Here is a 14,310-nt window from a genome sequence, read left to right as displayed (position 1 = left end):
GGGGCGTAGAGGGGCGTGAGGGGCTACTTAGCCTCATTACCCTATGCATACGCCCCCCGTTTCATGGGCGTTCCCATGCAAACGCGGGGCGTATGCATGGTAATGAGGCCGTGACGCGTGGGTACGGGGCGGGCATCTGACATCGCCGGATGTCAGCTGCCCGCCCCTATACATGATTTCACACAGACAAGTGTCCGTGTGGTCTTGTGTTGCGGGACCTGGTGGAGCGTGCGGCCCTGCATTCGATGTGCGGCGACCATCGAATGCAGGGGCTGCTCCCACCATGGAGGAGGCGTATCCCCGTACAATTTCATGCGGATCGCCACATATCCGCATACGGACGGCAGGTGGCGATCCGTATGGAAGGCGGGGATTCGCCTGCACGGTTGCGGCCGCATATTCTGATCGGGCCGCACCGATCAGAATAAGGGCCCTTGTCCGAGCTTGATCCCCTTCAGTCTGTTGGAGCATATATCTGGTAATATATGGGAGCCGATGAGAATCATCTCGCCATTTTACAGTTCATAACAGCAGTAAAATGGACAAAAAACTGTATTTTGGATACCCTAAATTCAATAATCCGAATGGGTTTAACCAATTTTATTTTCAACTTCCATTTTTTTCTGCTTTCCAGTATTTTGTAACCAATGGTTGATTTGTGATTTGCTACCATGTTACCAGATTCTCGCTCCAATCAGAAAGATTTAGGCTGACTTACTATGACTTACTACTAACCTGCATTTACCTTTTTTTATTTTATTTTTTAATATTTGCATGTATTAAATACCCACAAATCTTTGTAGTGCACCTATCAAATGAAATAATGAAGTTGGTACATAGAAACATACTGTAGAATTTGATGGAAGATCACAACCTATAAGGGGCAGTATGTGGCGGGGCGCCAGAATATATTTTTGGCTGGGGGGAGCAAAATTTATAGTTACGCGACTAATAAGGGTTTTCTTGGCAATTTTCACATCTATTTTGCAAAATTCCCTTGGCATTCAAAGGGTTAAAGTGCTCTACAGTATTAGACTCTACGCCTCTCATGGGGGGTGCAGTTGGTCTACACTAATCAGGTCGACAGTCAATAGGATGACCACTATCAAAATACCTTAGGTCGATGTGGGCAAAAGTTTAACACAAGCAATAAGTCGGCAAGTAAAGGTTGAAATGAGGTGTCTGTTTTTTGTTTTTTAAAGGATTTTTTTTCATACTTTACCATCCAAGACTGTCAACGTAAACACAAAAAAACTCTAAAACTCGTCAACTTTTTTTCACGTCAACCTTTTTTTTGTACTTGTTTCCTAGCACGCGCCAACGATTTTAATTTTAGGCATCGGGTCGGAAAAATCGGGTCCATCGCATGCAACAAAATCGCATACGATGCGACCGACCCGATTTTTACATTGGAACCAATGTAAATTGTCCCTGAGACCCCAATTTTCATTGTATACCCACCCTGATGGGTCAAATGCCCCCCCCCCATTGTTAATGCCACCCCACGATGAACGCCAACCCGAAACGTGGCAAATGCAGCGGTACGTGTCCTCCAACCTTTCATACCCCCACTATCCACGTCGGCGTGGAGTTGATTTTAGATAGTGTGGCGAGCGCACGCGCATTACTTCACAGGTATTACGCGTCCCCTCGCGGGGCTTGCTATGCTTCGGGCTCGCTGCGCTCTCCACACCGACGTGGATAGTGGGGGTATGAAAAGTCCGGAGGACGCTTACTGCCGCCCCTCGCGGGCTCGCTGCGCTCGCCACGCTTCAGGTTGGCGTTCATCGTGGGGTGGCGTTAACAATGGGGGGGCATTTCACATACAAATTACCCCTCAGGGTGGGTATACAATCAAAAATCGAGTATATTGGGCCATTTAACATTGTTCCCTATGTAAAATCGGGTCCATCGCATTGGTCGCATTTGGATCTGGATTGGTTTTGACAAAACCACCCTTCTGAGTTTTGGATCATAAAAACAGCTAAAATTTTGAGAATTTTTGTTTGTTTTGTTCCTACAGTATTTTTAATTTAAATAACATTACTTGTCAGTCTATTCTTAACACCTTACAGCTCACAATAATGGTTTTAGGCCAAAAGGTTGCACCGATTTAGCTGAATGATGAAGCTAAGCAATACTAGAGGGCAGCACAAACACTGGACTGATAGGGCACACTGGACGGAACCACTGGACTAATAGGGCACACTGGGTGGCACCCCTGGACTGATATGGCAGCACCGCAGTAATAAAAAAAAAAAAAACTTTTACTATATATATATATATATATATATATATATATATATATATATATATATATATATATATATATATATATATATATATATATATATATATATTCTATCCTCCCTACAACACCTGGGCATGCTCCTGATGAGGTGGTGGATGGTCTTCTGAGGGATCTCCTCCCAGACCTGGACTAAAACATCCGCCAACTCCTGGACGTCACGTTGGTGGATGGAGCGAGACATGATGTCCCAGATATGCTCAATTAGATTCAGGTCTGGGGAACGGGCAGGCCAGTCCATAGCATCAATGCCTTCGTCTTGCAGGAATTGCTGACACACTCCAGCCACATGAGGTCTAGCATTGTCTTGCATTAGGAGGAACCCAGGGCCAACCGCACCAGCATATGGTCTCACGGGTGCCGGACGTCTCACCGACAGTCGGGATTCCGACAGTCATTATTTCGACGTCGGAATCCCGACTGCTTCCTTGTGGGGGTCCATTACCCCCATAGAGGGATAATAAAATAGGTGGCGAGCTGCGCTCACCACCGTGCCCGCAGCGTAGCGAGCCTGCAAGGGGCTTCATTGCGCTCCCCCCGTTGTGCAGTCGGGATTCCGACGTCACTCTAATGAATCCCGACTGTCGGTGTGTTATACCACATCCGGTCTCAAAAGGGGTCTGAGGATCTCATCTTGGTACCTAATAGCAGTCAGGCTACCTCTGGCTAGCACATAGAGAGCTGTGCGGCCCCCCAAAGAAAGGCCACCCCACACTATTACTGACCCACTGCCAAACCGGCATGCTGGAGAATGTTGTAGGCAGCAGAACGTTCTCCTTGGCGTCTCCAGACTGTCACATCTGTCAAGTGCTCAGAGTGAACCTGCTTTCATCTGAGAAGAGCACAGAGCGCCAGTGGCGAATTTGCCAATCTTGGTATTCTCTGGCAAATGCCAAACGTCCTGCACGGTGTTGGGCTGTAAGCATAACCCCCACCTGTGGATGTCGGGCCCTCATACCACCCTCATGGAGTCTGTTTCTGACCTTTTGAGTAGATACATGCACATTTGTGGCCTGCTGGAGGTCATTTTGCAGGGTTTTGGCAGTGCTCCTCATGTTCCTCCTTGCACAAAGGCAGAGGTAGCGGTCCTGCTGCTAGGTTGCTGCACACTGAGGACCTTATTCTGGTCCGTTCACAGATGGCATTCGTTCAAACACAGGGAGGGACCGATGTTTGGTGCAGCCATATTTCTGCGCATACGCCAGGTGCGTGCGGCCATGGCGAACAGACTGTTCGCTGGCTGCGTGCACCCAAGACTGCTGGCATTTCATGGGAGTTCCCATGGAAATCGCTGGGTGGTGTGGGCACCGGTGGCGGGCAGCTGACATCACCGGATGTCAGCTGCCTGCCCATTTCCTCCAGAATTTGCACGCATATATGTGAGCTGAAAGTTTATATATATATATAATCACACACATGCACCACATCTTTTGATGGTCAAAGACCATTGAAAGATGTGGGAGGTTCCCCCTGGCATGCAATTGGATGTTTATGTAAACATCCATTTGCAGCCCGTGTGATGGGGGCGGGCGTACCATCAGGGCCGGTGCTAGGGTGTCCGGCACCTTCCTGCAAACCATAAATTTTGCGCCCTTTCACATTGCCATTGCAACAAGCTGCAGCCCGATTGTGGGAGCATATGCAACAATCGATCCTATGGAGGATCTCGGGTGCATGTACATTTATGCATACACCATCTCCGTGCTGTGTCCGCAAAATGTTGCAGGCACTAAAGGTGCCCATACACGCTGCGAGAATCGGCTAGATTGCATAGCATGGCATGCATGCAATGTGTGTGCGATACGATCCGAAAGCAGTACAAAAAGTATGTGCAGCACATACTTTTTGTACTGTGCGATGCCTGCAGGAGTTCACATCACATCGCACACCGCTATTGCAGCGTGTATGGTCACCTTTAGGCACATAACCCAGCCCATTATTTAAAAAGTGTCTAAATTAATATAAAAAAAATCTAAAATTATTAAATAATGTGTTATAAACATGTATAATAAAAGACTCACTGTTCTTTTGCTGTTTAACTCTTGTGCAGTCCCTCCTCTACTATCTGCGTAGGCAGGATGCTGAGGACACCATTACACCCCTCTCGTGACTGAGGAGGAAAGGAGGGGAGAGCAGGAGGAGATGGAAGAAGAGGGGAGGAGATAGAGGGGGCGGAGTGTTGAGGACTGGCAGTGGCACTGGCACCGCACACTGAGAAGAGGGAAGGAAGGGGAGGCGGCGCTGCTGCCTGTTCGTCATTTGATTGACAGCTGACAGGCATAGGGAGCAATGGGTAGAGGGCGGATCTGGACATAACATGTCATTCAGGCATTCACAGACAGCGCTACATGCCTCAGCACAAGTGTCCGTGAGGAAGAGGGGGCAGGTCGCAGGAGGAGGACAGTGTGTGCGCGGTGCAGGGAGCTGCTCAGCCTCTCCATACTGCCGCCCGCTATCAGACAGGCACTGCGGGCGGCGTGCAGGCTGTGTGCATTCGTGGTGCAGGGAGCAGCTGTTCATACTGCCGGCCAGCCGCTGTCAGACAGGCGGTGCTGGCGGTGTGCAAGGAGGCAGTGACAGTGAGGGCTGAGGCAGCTTTAGCAGAGCAGGGAGGGAGACAGCGCCTTTTCAGCATGGCGCCTCCCTGCTTTGCAGGAGCTGCTGAGTGCGTAGCGCCGGCCCTGCGTACCATCATTGGCAGGGTGGGTTCTGGTTTACTCGCAAGGGTTACACCTTGTGCCCCACACCGTGATGACCATTACACATTGTGCCACACACAGTGATGCCCATTACATATATGCCATTTACCTACATGCTCATTTCTAAGGGCTTCTTGGTTGATGCCAGGGGCTTCATGCTCATTGCCAAGGGGGAGTGAAATGCTGACGCTCTTCGTAAGGTCAACAGCCGCAAATTATTTAAAGACATGAAAATTGGTGCAGCGAGTGCTCTCAATAAACATCGGGGCACTCTCTGTCAATGCCCGGATTACTCTGGCATCTTACTCAGCTGCATACAGTGCGTAATGGGTGGGCCGGCCCTGCCCACATGTAGCGCGGTCTTACTAGATCTTGACCCAAACACACAGAGGTCAAGATCTGGGCGGGTGATGTGTATAGCAGTACACAAAGCAATCTGTGCTTAACATACCTCCCAACTGTCACGATTACAGCGGGACAGTCACGATTTTCGGGTCCTGTCCCGCTGTCCCACCCGCGGCAGGCATTGTCCCGCTGCGGGGGGGTGGCAGTTGGGAGACCCCCCAATCTATTCTCGTATGAAAATGAGGTTGCGGCTAATTAGCATAAGCAGTGCCCTCATTTGCATACGTCCCACCCCCTTTCCGGACGCTCTCGCGGCCCCTATTTCATCAGCACAGAAGTTGGGAGGTATGGCTTAATTTGTAAGCGATCTAAACAGATTGCTTAGAAAATAGGATAAAATCGCCCAGTGTGTATGTCCCCTTTGTGCTCCTCCTTAGGAACAGAGTTTGGCGACCACTGCATTAGAGTATAGACACACTACTACTGTTTTCTTTTTCTACTGTTTGTATCTATCCTGCAGCGCCACCTACTGTAGATCTAGCATTTGCCTGCTATTCTGGGAACATTTCTCAGTGTACCAGGAGGGCTACAGGGAGCAGTCTATGCAGGCCTGATTTTAATAATGTCCATACTAATAAGGCCTTACACGCACAGAAACAGTCATTTTATGAGAAACTGATTTTTATTGCAACAAAAAAGTAATATACAGTACATAGGACAGACATGAAATGTATTGTAAGGGCTAGGAGAGAGAGGTTTTATATAATACTGAAACAACAATCCCACTTAAAACAAGTGAGGAATACAAGAGATGCTGTAACACGTCAAGCACGGCATTTGTCTGCAAAATGTTAGCGATGAATCCAACTCATTATGGGCTTGTAAATCTACAGCGTTGTGTGTATTGTATTTGTAGGCTAGGAAGCTGCATTGTACTTGGAAGTATACGTACATGAGTGGAAACTGCTATGTACGGATGCATATTAGCCATCAGACAAACATGGCTGCTGTCACTCGCATGATCTGCTCCTGTGTTTTTATGAGAACGTAACTAGATAAATGTTAATTCCACCTGAATCTATTTCTAAATATACAAACAGCCTAGTGTACTCGTACACCCTATGGAATCGGTACATCTGTCAGACCAGACTTACGTTTACAGTCATTAGGTCGACTGGCCCCAAGGTCGACAGGGTTAAAGGTCGACTTTGGCCAAGGTCGACATGGGTTTAGGTCGACAGTCATTAAATCGACATGAGTTTTTCACTGTTTTTTGACCGGAATGTCGACATTCCGGTAAAAAAAAAAAAAAACAGTTAAAAACTCATGTCTACCTTCCGGGGTCGACCTAAGTGTGGTCTGACCGATGACCGTTTCCCCACCCTATATATGTGGCACCGCCAATATTATTGGCGGTGCAGCGCAAAGAACTATGTGTGGGTTAAACACTGAACGATATTGTTCAGTCACCTCACTGGCCCCCTCCGGACATGCAGTCACTTCCGATAGTCAGATTTGACTGCAGGCAGACGATAGGGGTTATCGTTAATAATACAGGGGAACGTGCATCGTTAATGTTATATTGGGTACACATTAAATGATATGCTGAAGATATCGTTAACATTATCGTGCATTTTGTAAAATCGTATAGTGGGTGTATCCCCCGTAAGGGTTATTTTATGTATGGAAAAAACCTATAGCGTTCAATGGGGTCAAATTTATTCAGAATGATGTGCTCCTCACGCTATTCTAATTAGGGCGTGCTAACGCCGACTAGATTTTCTGGATTTCAGGTATCAACCTTCTGGGGTGGGAGCAGAAATCTGACAAAACTGGTGGCACAAACAGCATGTGGGAGGTACTAAAGTCGGAAAATGACGGTACTCATGACTAAACGTGTGTACCGACCTTCTCCAACCTAGCAGCGCACTGATTTGAATAGCTCCGGGTGCTCCATCCCGGTGCTATTCACATGGTTGTAAATAGAATTCACCCCATTGTGATAAAATAGGTGCACACTGTATACCAGGCAGCAGGAAGTGCCGGGACTTTCAGGAAAGGGGAGTGGCCAAAGCATGTTTGGGGACATGGTTTGCTTTGTCCAAAGTTACATTGGAAGATAGGTCATTGTAATGTATAGATCAGTGTCATGCTGGTAAATGTTTAGCCTGATTTTCCACAAGAAAGAAGAGTTTGAAATGCAGACAACACCTGCAGCTATTTCATGTTTGAAATCCCAACATTGTACAACAAATATAGATGTCGCCAACACACAGAGTTCACCCTGAGGGTGTAATGAACTCTTTCTGGATTGTGTAACTAGAAGCTCCAGTAGAAAGACTATGTAACCAACTGAAGGTTGTACTACTGATCTAGTCCTTCTCATCCTGACCAGCATCCAATTGGAATCCCACAGGCGATCGTGATTTCATGTAACTAGAACAATGGAGTTCCCTTTTATGAGTGTTAGCATTTTATCCAGTGGTTACACAATATTACACGAAGGGCACCACTGATATCCGACATCATGATTATTCTGTAAACTCCAGCAACTTGTGCGATTAAAGCAAATGCGGTGTAGAACAATGCCCAGTTCAGCTGCCGATGTTTGCCACACTGGAATACTGCGTAAGACTTGGCACATTATTAACTGGGCTAGTGATATCACGAGGCACAATCTGAAGAACACTGGATCCACAGCAGAACACTGACTTCCGGATGTGCTCGGCTGTATGCAGATAAATCTATTGTACAGACATAAGGAAATGTAATACTGTAAATCTGAGTCTGGCAACTGAAAGTTTTACATTGTCCGTTATATGACCTACTGTAGGTAAATCTGTCGGTTGGGGATATTCGGGTGTGTACCCGGCCCTTGTAATAGACAGGTATGCAGTTAGTGGATAGACAATGTCTAGGTCAAGTGACTAGGTTGACACCTAAAAAGGAATGACATACCTAAGGTCACAAGCTTATGGTCGACATGGGCAAGGTTGACAGTCAAAATGTCATCGTGAGTTTTTCATAATTTTTTTTTTTTCAAACGTTACTATCCAAGTGGGCATAGTGTGGAATATAATAGTCTGCGGAGAGCAGCGGGGCACCATGCCCAAAGCATGGTGAGCGAATCAGTACATATAGACAATGTCATTGTCGACTTATAACTGTTGACCCCGCCTATGTCATAAAATTGTTGACCTTTTGGCAGCATCGACCGAAGATATGTATACTTTTTTTGGTGTCGACCTAGTCACTGTTGACCATTAGTGGTTGACCTAGGGACTGTGGAACCTAGACATTGTCTGTCATCTACAGTATATCATAACCTAATAGGCAGACACGGGGCCTAATGGGCCCCATACATCAGCAATCACAATTTATGGATTTCCAGATCCAGGGATTTTTTGGCCAGATAAATGGATTTTACAATCTATCTGAGTTTGCCCACACATTACAGATTTATTTCAGTGATCGGCAGATTTTTCCATCTAAAGATTGCATCTTCATAACTGGAAATTGCCCAATCGATTGCTGTTCATAATGTAAATAGATGAAGAAGACGAATTGGGAATGCCCACACATATAAAAAAGATCTGCAGATAATACCAGATTATTAAGCATGTTTAAAAACCTGATTAAGCAATCGATTGGTGATTGTGATTGCCAAAAGGGGGAGCCCACACATCTAAAATTAATTGTGGCAATCATCTCCAGATCTGAAAATTGTCACAATTAATTGCTGATGTATGTAAGTAAAGCAAATAAAATAGTTACTGGGCCTTAAATCAAAAAAGAGCAAGTAAGAGATTGGGCAGATGTAACATGTGCAGGTAGAATTATGTTTGGGTATGTTAGAGTTTTTCTGTGCATGGTAAATACTGGCTGCTTTTACATGTAGCCCACAAATGTTGTTATACAGCTTTATTATTACTCTGCAATTTAGATCTCAGATTGCACACAGACATATCTAAGGTTGAATTCCACTGTTTATCATGCTGGCTGTGCGCCCAGTCTCCTCCCCAGCGGTGATGGGAAATCACAGAGCGCAGTTTAAATGGGGTTTTGCACTTTTCTTTGTTATGTTACGCAGCTAAAGGCAACACATTTCTGGGCCCGATCAGTGAGGGGGGGGGGGGTTGAATTTCACTCCCTGATCTTTTGTCACTTTAGACGGGAGATTGGTCACAATAACACAAATGAGTCGCTCCCCCCGGTGAGATTTACAATGGCCGTCTCTTACATTTTGTATTCCTGCAATCCTATCTAAAACAAACCATTCCTTTTATTTTTCCTGCCTACAGGTAAATAGATGTTAGTAATTTGCTAGCTATAACAGCCACCCTTGTGAATGAGAGTGTATTGGTGTTCTGTAACCAATGTCCCCACAAATGTGATGTCTTTGCATCCTAGCACCAATCAGCATTCAGTCTCTGAAATGATACAAATCTGCGTTTCACTGTCGGGGTCTTCATCCTCCTGAGCATGGCGTGTTCTTGTTATCTCAGGGAAAAGAGTCGCTGTCTCTTAATTCATTCAGACACAAATGACAGCTCCAGCTTCCTAGAAAATAACGGTTTGCCACATTAGTGTTTATAACACCCGTTTCATTTTGTCTGCATTGTATCTGTGTAATCATTATACAGCAGAAATATATATATATATATATATATATATATATATATATATATATATATATATATATATATATATGCTGATTACGTCTTCATTTACCAAAGGTGTCACCAAGGCTGCCATCAGATAGTGTAGGGCTTGGTCAGAATAGGCAGCCCCACCCCCTCCCTCCCTGCAGCACTCACAGCTTACCATTCTGGGTGACAGTTGCGGCTCCCATTAGAAAGATGCAGGAAATTATGCGGCACCCCTAGACATAATGGTGTGCTGGGATCAAAGATGCAGCAGCACAGAGAAGGGGAACAGGGAAGACAGCCTTGGAGAGGTGGTGCAAATGGCATTTCAAATTTGAAGCCAGCCACGAGACAATAATAGCTCATCCACTGGAACATCCACTCCTGATTGGCTGCTGGTCCACAAGATCTGATTGGCTTGTGGCCGGTGCCAAATTAAAATTCCTCTGGCAGGTGCCCACAAAACAAATTTCTCCCCTTACTGTGTAAGACAGGTCTTTAGAAAGCCATTCTAGCTTTACTTCATAGAAGTCTACCATAAAGCCAAAGTTCTGCCATCTGCCCTAGACATGCTAGTGCTAAAGACTCTATAAATGCAGTACAGAAGCTCTTGCTGCAGCACAATAGTACTATCAGTCCTATCATTATTAGAAGCTGATTTTCTACTATAGACCTATAACCCCCACTTTTGAACTAGTCAATGTTGTACCTTCAGGGGGCTCATCCATTGGGGGGCTGAGGCAGTACATGTGGTATCCGCGATCACAGTCGTCGCAAAACAGGAGCTGCTCCTACATGGAATAGAAATAATATGGAGCATATATCATCAGCAATGTATAAACAATGCAATATATTGTATTCTTGTACGCTGTGGCCCGTATTCAATCCCTGGACTAAATTTTCGCCAGGCAAAAAACAAAAAAATACGTTTTTCAAATGTTTTTTTGGGGGGGAATTCAATTTGCCCTACTTATCCCAGTACTGATTTATTTATTTTCTATTTTTAGGGGCCTGTATCGGCGAAATAAACCCGAGCCGCTCGTCTTAACTTTTTTCTTTAATACTATGAAATATTGTTTAGATTTCAGGAGCCCTTTTTTAAAAACTTTGTCCCCCTTGATCACCGTTCGTAGATGATCATGTACTATGGTGACTGGCTAGCATAAAGTCTCTGCTCCTGCACTTCTATTGACTGATCCAGTGGTGGCACACTGGCAACTGATAAACCTTATTTTACAACACCGTGCCTGTATTGAGCATACAACACTGTGCGTCACCGTAGCCTACAGCCTTTTACTGACATAGTGGTACTTCACCCCACAGAAGGGCATTCTTAACAACACTGAAGGCCCTTTGAAAAGCAATGGATTGGGCACTTAACCAATTATTCATGGGAATAAAAAATAAAATACCATCCTGACGTCCTGTGCTAAATGCTTCTTTACAGTGAGTTACTGTTAGCACTCTGATTTGTGGATAGCTCCAGCCATCCACCAATTAGCATGCTGAACACCATTCAGTGTCTGGGTGTAATTCACAATCAGACAGCATTCTTTACCTGCCTCCCAAGAAGCTCCAGAGGCACCAGCACAGAACCTCCCCTGTCTCCATGTATTCTATGCATACTGTAAATTCAACACATCATCCTCACCATGTCTACATGTGGTAAAATTGCGATTGAAATGTAATGTATAAATCACTGGTTTCCAACTCCAGTCCCCAAGTACCCATACAGGTCATGTTTTTGACTGTTAGGGGCCCACCTGTCATTGATTATCTGTTATTTTTTGGTGTAAGTTTTAGGATCAAACAAATGTATAAAAAAGGGACTGCAGCAAATATTGGAACTATCTCCCGTGATCCCTCAGTTCTAGGCAGCCGCTGCAACCCCATAGGTTTCTATTGCCCTATTTACCATGCTCCAGAATGCAAAGCATTTCTGAGATTCACCCCTGCAGCTAACACCATCTGCAGATGGCATTGGCACGTTGTATATGTACAGGAGACCTGCCACCATGCTTAACACAATGCAGTGACGGGTTCCTGTCTGGGAACCGTCCTTGTGGGTGTACATTGTCACATCCTGCCTTAAGTTTTACATCCTGCAATGTGATTCTTTAGGAGGTTATCACTTGATTTTTTTTTGTTTTTTTTGTTACCTGTAATTGGCTTTCAAAAACATTTCTGCTACTCACATCGTTCTCTGATGTTCCACAAATGATGCAGGATTTGCACTCGATGCACTGCCACTGGTAGGTTTTAACTGCCTCTGTCATATTCACGGTGAATTGCAGGCAAGTTGGGTGACCTAGGAGAGAATACAATCCCAGATGATGCCAGGTCTCACGCACGTTTAGTCTATACATATTACACATCGTAGTGCGACAAGGGTTGCGACTAAATGGGGTAAAAGCAGGCAATAACCCTTTTGCTGCCAGTAACATACGGCCCCACTCACACTCATAGGCAAAGCAAATATCTTGGAGCTCTTTAAAACAAATAGAAGTTCCCTGCAACAGTGACAGGTGAGTAGTCCTCATGATTGCTGCATGTCTAAATGCTTGCGTTATAAAGTCTCTAAGAGGACGCTGATATTTCTACCGACCTAAACTACAAAAAGTTGTCGTTTTTAAATAGTTGTGTGGTATATTTGTTCAGTTGCAGTTGTCTATTTCTTTTAAAAGAGCTTGGAGCATAAAAATGGAGGCACATTATCCAAATATCACAACTATGGTATGACTCTCCATACCAAAACTGAAAAAACAAAGTTTTTCCTAAAACAGAAAGGAGGAAGCTGCGCACAAGGGGGGGCAGAGGGTGGGGGGGACAATAGGATACAACATCCAGCAGCTAACATGCTCTTCGGATCCTGGGGGTGCACAAGAACGGCACCCTGACATCACAATGGGGTAAAGGCCAAACGTCCTCCTGCAAGACAAATCAAAACACAGGAAAATCCACCAGAAATGTTTTACATTCCCACAGTCCTCCTCATATGTGTTACGGCTTCTACAGATAAAATCCTTCTATGTACTGAACCCAGTGGGATATATCGTAGTGTTGTCACCTTTTCAGGAAATTACTGTTCTTTTCTGGTTCTCATGGTCACTGATCTGGGGTAAATATCAAGTAATAGTTAGTAACATTAATTATATGCTTTATACCTTTTTATATAACAAGGTTCCATTGTTTTTATTTTATCATGAAAATTATTTTAAAAAATGTAATAAATACTATCTGAGTAGCTAAAGCTGGGTACACACAAGACAAGTTTGTCAATACGATGGGTCGGAACGACAAAATGTCCGTCCGGTGTGTACATAGAATGCCGCATGGCCGACGCCAGCACACAGTTGCTGCCAGCATTGTGAAGTGCGTATACACTTGTCAATGCCGGGTCCTGTCAATTATATTCAATTGATATGGTGTATGCCTTGTGTAAATCAGCTAAATAAACATGCCAAATTTTGGGCGTGTTAATGAAACAGCCGTTTCTGCACCAAAAAGCCCAACTTTAAGCAGATTTCTGAATGTGAGCAGAAAAAATTGGGTGCAGGCAGTCCTAGCACCCATCTGGAAGACTATTGAATGCTCCAGTTGTGCGCCTGTTCCAAGAACTCTAAACTGTTCCATTTCCCATAGTTTCTTTACCTGTATTTTTAAAATATTACTCCTCTATACAGTTTCACATTAATAAAGGGGTCTTATCTTCTCCTTGGGTGTCTTGTGTCACGAGACCATCTGACTGGTAGTGACTTTAATTTTGAAGTCCTGTCGGTCTGTCGCAGACCCACAAGTCAGTTCCATTTGGGAGTTGTTCTCTGCCTATGGGACTGCCAGTCTTGGATGTAGAAAGCGGTCTTACTGTAGGAAGCCACTCCCTGCCTTATGACACAGCTCAATCAGGATTCTATGGGCTGTAGTTGAAGCCAAGGGTTTGCCCAGTTGCACTGAAGAGACTACCAGGTTGTCGCGCTGGTGGCTGTCCCCTCTCCTGACACAGTGGTGGCTGCATCACCCCTGCCAAATGTAAAGAGAAGCCACCAATGAAAACAATCTTACATTTACTATGCCCTACCTCCCTGGAGATATCACATTCCATGCATCTGTAAATGGCCATATCCTGCTGGACTGCCAGGGAGCATACAGCTAGATCAGCTCTACCAAACAGCTTACTCTGCACAATTCCTGGGGTGAGCAATGACTGTATGCACCAACAAGGCTGCCATCAGAAATTGTGGTGCCCGGGACTGACAAAATAGGAAGCCACCCCCCCCCCCCCCCCATTGTTACAAAAACCGCTGTTGAATGA

The 14,310-nt window shown here is 45.2% G+C and overlaps 1 protein-coding gene across 5 annotated transcripts in view; it reads right to left on the bottom strand.

Moving 5' to 3' along the window:
• Window positions 1–7,478: 7,478 nt before the first annotated feature.
• The window catches only part of DPF3 (double PHD fingers 3), a 263,952-nt gene continuing 257,120 nt past the window's right edge, over window positions 7,479–14,310 (bottom strand). For 3 of the 5 annotated variants that reach the window (XM_083167316.1, XM_083167312.1, XM_083167313.1), the window contains exons 9-11: window positions 12,194–12,306; window positions 10,708–10,789; window positions 7,479–9,912 (exon numbers count right to left, since the gene is read on the bottom strand). In XM_083167316.1, the coding sequence (XP_083023442.1) occupies window positions 9,854–9,912; window positions 10,708–10,789; window positions 12,194–12,306 (254 nt within the window). In that variant the 3' untranslated portion in view covers window positions 7,479–9,853. Of the gene's footprint in view, window positions 9,913–10,707; window positions 10,790–12,192; window positions 14,019–14,310 lie in introns of those variants that run through there. The other 2 variants (XR_014466298.1, XR_014466299.1) reach the window with 2 other exon arrangements.

This window comes from Crinia signifera, chromosome 12, assembly GCF_055691185.1.
Source record: "Crinia signifera chromosome 12, ASM5569118v1, whole genome shotgun sequence".
NCBI lineage: Eukaryota > Metazoa > Chordata > Amphibia > Anura > Myobatrachidae > Crinia > Crinia signifera.
This window is presented reverse-complemented; position numbering and strand designations above follow the sequence as displayed.